The following is an 8,017-nucleotide window of genomic DNA, read 5'->3' as shown; positions in this document are numbered from 1 at the left end:
CTATTGGTCAGGTGGAATGTCGGTTCAGACAGTGAAGACGCACCAGTACGCACGTGCTTCCCTGATTGAACGTCAAGATGGCAGCGTCCGTGTGTCGGTGTTACGAGGTTAGACCCCATTCATGCCCTTCATTACAGCTCTCAGACTTGAAACGCTATTTTATTACAACGAGCTTAACTCCGATGTGTTTGTGTCAGTTTTGTCACCTTTATTCATGAGAACAAGGTTTTATAAATCTTAGTTGGAGTACGTTATGACCGTTAAAAGGCCTTGTTGCATCAGAATCGTCGCAGTTAAATCTGTTACCGCTTAATAACATAAGCTAGGTTTTTAGTAAATTTGGTTACTGTGCTTTAACCGGGTTAGGGTATTATGAAAGGGAGTTTGTTAAAAATCAATAATACATTGCGAGTAGTTTTAAACCATGGTATGGGCTGGAGCAGAACAAGAACGGCTGCATTTTTACTACAATACTGTTGCCATAACAAAATCGGACGAGAAACTGAGTAATGAAAAGGTTTCAAACACATTCTACACGACGACTGAAAATTCTTCACATTTGTATTAACAAAATGATGCTCTTTAGGTGAAAGAGTTCAGTTTTATTTTTAAACATATGCATATTTTCCGTCCACTTCAGAATTATGCACTATGTTGGGTTGGTTTTATCATGTAAAAGCCCAATAGAAATGATTAAAGTTTGTTGTTGTAGTGTGACAGTGTGCCGTAAGGTTTTTAAAGTGTTTGTGGTGGGAGTAAAAATAACAGTGGTCTGTGCTGCAGAAAAGTAGGGGGTGGGGATATGCATAATGAAGCAATACATTTTAAAATAAATTAGTGCTGTTTCTTTCTCAAAAATATTTCAAGATTTTCTCTTGGACTGTTGGTGTTACTTTCCCCTGTACTCTGTTGTGAATCAGCAATTATACAGAAACCTTTTTAACCCGTCGCTGACATGGACTGCCTTACCTTACTGCTGTTTTTTGATTGCAGCTGATTGGCAGGAATGCCTTGGCTCTCTGCACACGGTCTGTGGTCTCTGCTACATGGAAAAGAGATGCCTACAGGTTACACAGGAGCCCGGCTGCAGCTGCGCAGGTATACACTAACAATTATTTTCATATGTTCCACTTTTGGGGATTTTATTGAAACAATCAGTTGTTAGCATATTTGGTTGTACACTGTTTTCATTTGTCTTCCATTGCCGATTTTGTGTTTTGGATGCCTGTAGATTTCTGGATTCCTGTATTATTATTTTTATATATGTATATATATACTAACATATTTTGAGTAACGTTTTTCTGTTTCTCTGTTCAGGTCCGGTATTCTTCAGGACGGAAAGGTTTTCTGGGGGAGTTTGTTGATAATCTTCGTCAGGAGTTCAGTAAGAACCAGGAGATGAAGGAAAACATCAAGAAGTTCAGGGAAGAGGCCAAGAAGCTGGAAGAGTCCGACGCCCTGCAGCAGGCCCGCAGGAAATATGTAAGGGAGTCGCTTGGCTTCTGGTGTGTCGGTTTACATTAAAACTGATTATTGTTGGTAAAACGCTTTGACTTGAATGCTGCAAAAATTCTTTGTTTCATTAGAAATCTATAGAGGCAGAGACGGTAAAGACTTCTGAGGTGTTTAAGAAGACCTTTGGCTCTCTGTCAGACACTGTCAAAGAGGTGAGGTGTTTGATGGGATCTAAACAGAAAGCACTAAAGAGTGGTTACTGGATTTTTTTTTTTGGGAAGGATTCATTCCATGTTGTGAATTCACCTTACATATTTGTACATTTATTCAGTGGACATCCATTTGAATTCTATCTAATACTATATTTTTTTTTACTTAAGGGTCTAGAGGAGGTGACTCGTACAGATATAGGAAAGAAGATCAAAGAAGGCGTGGAAGAGGCAGCGAGGACAGCCATGCACTCTGCAGAGTCCGTGTCTAAGGGTGGAGAGAAACTGGGCCGGATCAGCGCCTTCAAGGCCATCTCACAGGTCAGAAGAATAGACATCTCTCTAAATCTCTTCTTTAAAAATGCAGCATTTGAGTTTGCAGTAGAGTAGCTTTCAGCTCAGTTGCAGATAAATAACAATCCTTTCCTGACACATACGTCTGAAGTGCTTGTTTGATTTTCCCTTATTCCTGATTTTATCTAAAGCTCTGCTTTAACGTGCTGATGAACTTTCATGCTTCCCAGCTCAAAACGTTAAAACTGCTGCTTCCTCTGTAGGGCGTTGAGTCCATGAAGAAGGAGATAGACGTCGGAGACGCTGGCCCCTACAGAGCTCCTGCTCAGCTGAGGATGAGAAGTGATTTTTCGTTTAAAGGGGCAGACAGTGACAGCAAAGTGTTTGAGGCCAATGAGTAAGTAGCTGCTAAAAAGAAAAGAAAAATCACTGTTCTCTACATTGATACCAATGCATGAAGTCTTGCAAAAATGTGTATTTAGTTGTTTTTTTAAACATTTCATCCTGTTAATACATATGGATGTATTTTATTGGGATACAGGTGAAACACAAGGTGCGAATGAAGAGGTTTTTTTCAGATGAAAATCTGAAAAGTGTGGCTTGTATTTGTATTGACTTCCATTTACTTCAGTAAACACAAATATAAGCCAGTGAAATCACAAGGTTCTTCAATATCTCAAAATGTCCCAAAAACATTAGGCCTTAAACAGCCTTAAATACGTCCAGAATGTCCAATCTAGGTTTTAAATTACTTCTACTCATTTAAGACTTTTAATTTTTGAGCAATAACCCAGTTTCAGTTTCCCTGTAATGTTAAGTAAGTGCATATTTTATGAAGTTCGTTTCCATATGATTAAAAATTCCACATCTGTTTTTATGATGTAGAGAAGCTCTGGGGGTGGTTCTGCATAAGGATTCAAAGTGGTACCAGCAGTGGAAGGACTTCAAGGACAATAATGTGGTCTTTAACCGTAAGTTGCTTCCAAATAATAAACAAACTATTTATATCCTTAATGTCCTTCTGCTTGATCTGTAGACGTGTCTTCTCAGTTGTAGACAGCAGGGGGCAGCAGATAGTTTTATAAGTGCATGCCTTAACACAAAAATGGTGCGCACTTTAGATGTTTTTGATGAATACAACTGCTGCCTTTATCTAAAAAGCACGTTATTTTTCTAAGAAAAGTCCAACTCTTTCATTTCTTTTTCCTTTGTGCTCAGGATTCTTTGAGATGAAGATGAAATATGATGAAAGTGACAATGCTCTCATCAGAGCATCTCGAGCCATGACTGACAGAGTTACTGACTTCTTAGGTAACTCTTCATCATATCCACCTTGTCTTTCTAGTTGTTGTTTTTATATATTCCGACCTACAAATTTAGCATACCAGTGCTGTTTTTGTCAGTGTTGCTGATGGCGTTGACGTGCGTTTCTAGGTGGCCTTTTCTCGAAGACAGAAATGTCAGAAGTGCTGACAGAGATCCTGAAGATAGATCCCAGGTTTGACAAGGACACTTTCCTCAAGCAGTGTGAGAAAGACATCATCCCAAACGTCCTGGAGGTAATAAGAACCACCAGCTTTTGTTTGTCATTTATTCCTTAAATCCTTCTTTTCTTTTATCCGTTCCCTGTCGTATTTCATTCCTTTGCTTCCTGATACAACCTAGCTCAGTTAGGGAAAATATTAGTTAAAATAAGATAAAGAAAGCAGGTTGGAGTTTAAATGTAAATCTCTTGATGATTTTTAAATAGAAAGATAAAATCTGAGTGTCAGAAATATCAAAGCACAAATAAGTGAAGCATTTTCCCACAGCTCACTCATGAATTGTTACCTCTGCAGGCTATGGTCCGTGGAGAGCTGGATGTGCTAAAGGACTGGTGCTATGAAGCTGTAAGTTATTCAGCAGCTACATGAACATTTATCTTTAATAATTTTTTAAGCTCTGATTAATTTAAAGTTGATGCGCCACATAACAAGGGTGTAAGTGATTTTTAGGTTAAAGAAAACAAATGTAAATCAGTTTTTTGCTGCATGACAGAGTTATGTGTCTAACGTACTTTCCAAAGTACTTTTTCCAAACCTTTTTAAATGCATAGGCCCCTTTTTAGAAATGTAAAGCATGACAATGAGCTGGCATGTTGATCTGCTTTCAGGTATTGTGTGTGAAGTGTTGTTTCATCCTTTGTTCTTCCTCTCAGACATACAGGCAGCTGGCCCATCCCATCCAGCAGGCCAAGGCTCTGGGCCTTCTCTTTCAGTCCAAAGTTCTCGACATTGATAACATAGATGTAAGTTCTGCTACAACCTGTTAATACTATCACTTACACCCATGGATATTTTCCAACATTCAGTGCATTATCTCCTTATTTTCTTGCAAAAGTAGTCAAATTTGTCTAGTTCTCCACTCCTTCTTAATCCACTTCATCAACATACTGATTGGTGAATTGGCGAATGCGGAAATGAAATCCATACAGGGTTAGAAACACCACTAGCACAGATGAAAAGATCACACATGTAAGACAGTAGCTGATCTTTCACTCCAGTGCTCAGAACATACATATCCTCTTCAATTAATATATGGCAGCATGGGTTAGGTTTGAAAAGTTGAACCGCCAAAATCGGAGAAACCGAATGACTTCTAATCGGCTGTTTTGAAGTCAGTCGTGAGCCTCTTGTTTTGTGGCCTCTCTGTGTGTTTTAGTTGGCGATGGGTAAGCTGATGGACCAGGGCCCGGTGCTGATCATTACCTTCCAGGCTCAGGTCGTCATGGTGGTCCGCAGCCCAAAAGGAGACGTTGTGGAAGGCGATCCGGTCAGTGAACTTCAAATTTACTGCAAATTTGAAGCAGAGCTAGGTGTTCATAGTTAATTTGAAACTACAAAATGTTACATTCCATTATACCAGAAGACATGGTGAAAGAAAATTGAAAACAGTTAATCATTTATGTTGTTGTTTGGCATTAAACACCTCCACAGGAGAAAGTGATGAGGATGATGCACGTGTGGGCCCTGTGTCGGGACCAAGAGGAGCTGAACCCCAACGCAGCCTGGAGGTTGTTGGACATCTCCGCCTCCAGCACAGAGCAGATCCTCTAATAGGAGGTCACAGGGGCTGCAGATGAACGTCTCCTCTGTTGGACAAACTGTAAAGGAGGGCAGAGGACACAAACGTTGGGCTGGAATCCGCTCCGGAGCAGAGCAAACCCTTTCTCTGTGCCGACTTTCCAGAAGATTCATGTGCACATGTACATAGTTGATGCTTGATCATTTGCTGGAATCTGCATCCTGACTTAAACTTCATTCTTGCTTGCTGTTCTTCGCAGTGCTTGGATGGACAGAGATATAAGTAAAGCACCTAAACCTTCTTGTTATTAATGTCTGTTAAAACACAGAATCACAATACTGAAGACTTCATCCTGTGCTGCTCCCCTTCCAGACTAGTGGTAAGATTCAGAAAGATCATATCTTGTAGGTGGACAAAGTGGACCTTCATCTTTTATGTCTGTTGAAGTTTTGAGAGACGTGTCAAAGTGTCTCTATATTTTTATCACTTTTCTTTTTGAACATTGGAGACATAGTGTAAGCAGCTTCAAATTTGCATTTGTGGCAGTAAACTCAACATACCAAGGCACAGTGGAAATGTTCTTCACATGATTAACACTGAAGAAGTAAGTTCTAATTTTTGGCAGAAACTAAAGATGCACACATCAGACGTTTGTGGCAGTTTTTGCTGAATCTGGTTTTTCTTTAAGATTTAGAGCAAGATTCAAAAATTATGATTTTTATAGCATTCATGCCTTGAGCAATCAGTTATCAGGGCAAAGGTGACATTATGCAATTGAATGAAACAGAAGTTCCTCCAAAAAATTGGTATGTCCCATTATTGCTAAAACATAACTTCTGAAGTTTACCATTTCGTATCAGTATTTAGTCTACCTAAACAGAACTTCCATGTGTATATCCTAGACCTAGAGAATGAAGATCTTAACCTTACTTGAGGATTTCTAAGAAACTGCCAACATTTCCAAATCATGCTCATAGAAATGTATATTTGCTTTTAGTTCAGCCTTCCTGTTGCCCGCTGAAAGTTTTGCTCTCTCACTGTCGCAGCCTGAAAGAACCACAGACATGTCTCGACCTGTCACTGAACTTTGCTTTCTTTCTAATGGTTTCTTACATTTTGTTTGTTTCAAATGAAGTGCTTCTTCTGACTTCATTTTAAACACACCACTGAAAATAGCTACTGATGAATCTTCTCAGTATTCATATTGAAGAATGCTGTCAGCAAGAATGTTCACTCATTAGGCTTCTAAAACTCAGGTGATTCCGGTCAGAAGCTGACGACTTAAATCAAATAGCAGGAAAACAATCCTCCTCTTGTGTAACCATAACACAAATGGTTTGACATGTAAACCTGGGTGGAACTTGATGATCCGACGGACCTTTTCAGTCAATGTTTTGGGTTTATGATTTTGTTTTTTTTTCTCTAGTGAAATAACTTTTCCAATCTCAACGAAGGCAGAAATGAGAGTGATTGTAAATAGATGTAGTAGATCTTTGACTGTTGTTTTGCTTTTATATGCAGGTTTGTGGGTTTTATTTCACACATAAAAGTACCATGAAATTAGATGATTTGAATATAAAACATTCCAAGAAACGATGTATTGATTTAGTGCCACAGCTGCTCTTGGATAACGAGTCTATTAGTTACATTATCAGGAATACCACACATTATGTTTTGTTAAGTTGCAGTGCAGTGTGTCCTTCTCTTAATCTACATCATAACCTGTAAGTAAGAAGTGCATTGTTTTATTCCATCATTCAGGCAGCTTCAGGTTTCCAGAATCGTTTAGTTCTACCGAAGTCCAATCATTCACCTGTTTGTCTTACACAACTGCTCTGTTTACGTTTCTGAATGTGGCTTTTAAGCAATGGTGACAATTGAGTTTATTACTGAACAGACTGCATTGTTGTTTGAAATATTATTGATGTTTAAGTTGAGTCCATTTGTGTCAACGATGATGCCAAAATTCGTGGCTATATCCGACAGGCACAGCATGCTCTTATTTTGTTAGACAGGAAGTCTTGTATGTAGGTTAAAATGACTATTTGCTCAACTTAAAGGTAAAATATTTCAATGATCCATATTTAGTGCTTTTGCTGATGCAAGATGGTTCTCATGCAAGAGTTTACACACACCCTATAAAACCCTTCCCACAGCATAATGCTTCCTCCTCCTTGTTTGACTGTGAGGTCATGCTCAGCTCTTTTTTTCTCTTTCTCTCAACATGGGTGGGTTAAGTTTATGCCAAAGAGCTCCAACTCATTTAGATGTTCTCTTGCGAATATGTATACATAACTTATTCTTCATGTACATAATGTAATATCAGAATCCTGTTGGAATAAAATACATTTTGTTTGTTCTGTCCTCAACACTTGCATTTCTTCTGAAGTCATATTTTTTATTCCAGAGTTTCTGCCAACCTTTTTATGTCTTTTGGTTTTTGTTAAGTGAAGCAGATCTTGTCAAAATCTCCAAACAAAGCAGGCTAATATAATTATTTTTGTCTCTGCTTCCTCAGAGTCAGCAGCTCTGGGTGCATCGCGTATGTGCGCTCCTCTCTCAAGAACAAATTAAACTCTGGATGTCCTGTGTGTGTGTCTTTTGTTTTCTCATTTCGGTCCTGACACATGTTGACAGATGTTCAAGGACATGGCTATCAATGCCAGTTGATATACTCATAGATCAGTTTGTGTGGGACTGATAGATTAGGCTTTAAATAATTCATGCCTATAGATCCACACACATACAGTCAATATGTATGGGGTAGTTTATCTTACGGCTGTCTTGAGATAAATGATTAGAGAGGTCTTTGTACTAACTAAATCAACTAGTCTGCAGAGATGAGGCTTCTCTGTGAACAAACCTGCGTCATAGTCTTTCTTTATACAGCCATTGCCTTTTTTGTGCAAATCAAGGTAACTTTAACATGGAGAGTTGTTTCTCTAAAAGATGTGTGCTTAGTGAGAAGGTGTTAAAGGAAAGAGCAATCTTTTACC

At 38.8% G+C, this 8,017-nt stretch overlaps 1 protein-coding gene across 1 annotated transcript; it reads left to right on the top strand.

Moving 5' to 3' along the window:
- Positions 1-7: 7 nt before the first annotated feature.
- LOC102236049 (mitochondrial import inner membrane translocase subunit TIM44-like) lies at positions 8-7,390 on the top strand. The gene is made up of 13 exons (XM_005797067.2): positions 8-107; positions 994-1,098; positions 1,318-1,482; positions 1,587-1,667; positions 1,836-1,985; positions 2,222-2,355; positions 2,844-2,929; positions 3,177-3,269; positions 3,393-3,517; positions 3,797-3,847; positions 4,156-4,245; positions 4,659-4,769; positions 4,934-7,390. The coding sequence occupies exons 1-13, from the start codon at positions 78-80 to the stop codon at positions 5,051-5,053; spliced, it is 1,341 nt and encodes a 446-aa protein (XP_005797124.1). The 5' UTR covers positions 8-77; the 3' UTR covers positions 5,054-7,390.
- The last annotated feature ends 627 nt before the right edge of the window (positions 7,391-8,017 follow it).

The sequence above is a fragment of the Xiphophorus maculatus genome, chromosome 6 (genome assembly GCF_002775205.1).
Source record: "Xiphophorus maculatus strain JP 163 A chromosome 6, X_maculatus-5.0-male, whole genome shotgun sequence".
NCBI classification, from domain to species: domain Eukaryota; kingdom Metazoa; phylum Chordata; class Actinopteri; order Cyprinodontiformes; family Poeciliidae; genus Xiphophorus; species Xiphophorus maculatus.
The sequence above is the reverse complement of the archived record's forward strand: the minus strand, read 5'-3'. Positions and strand labels throughout refer to the sequence as shown.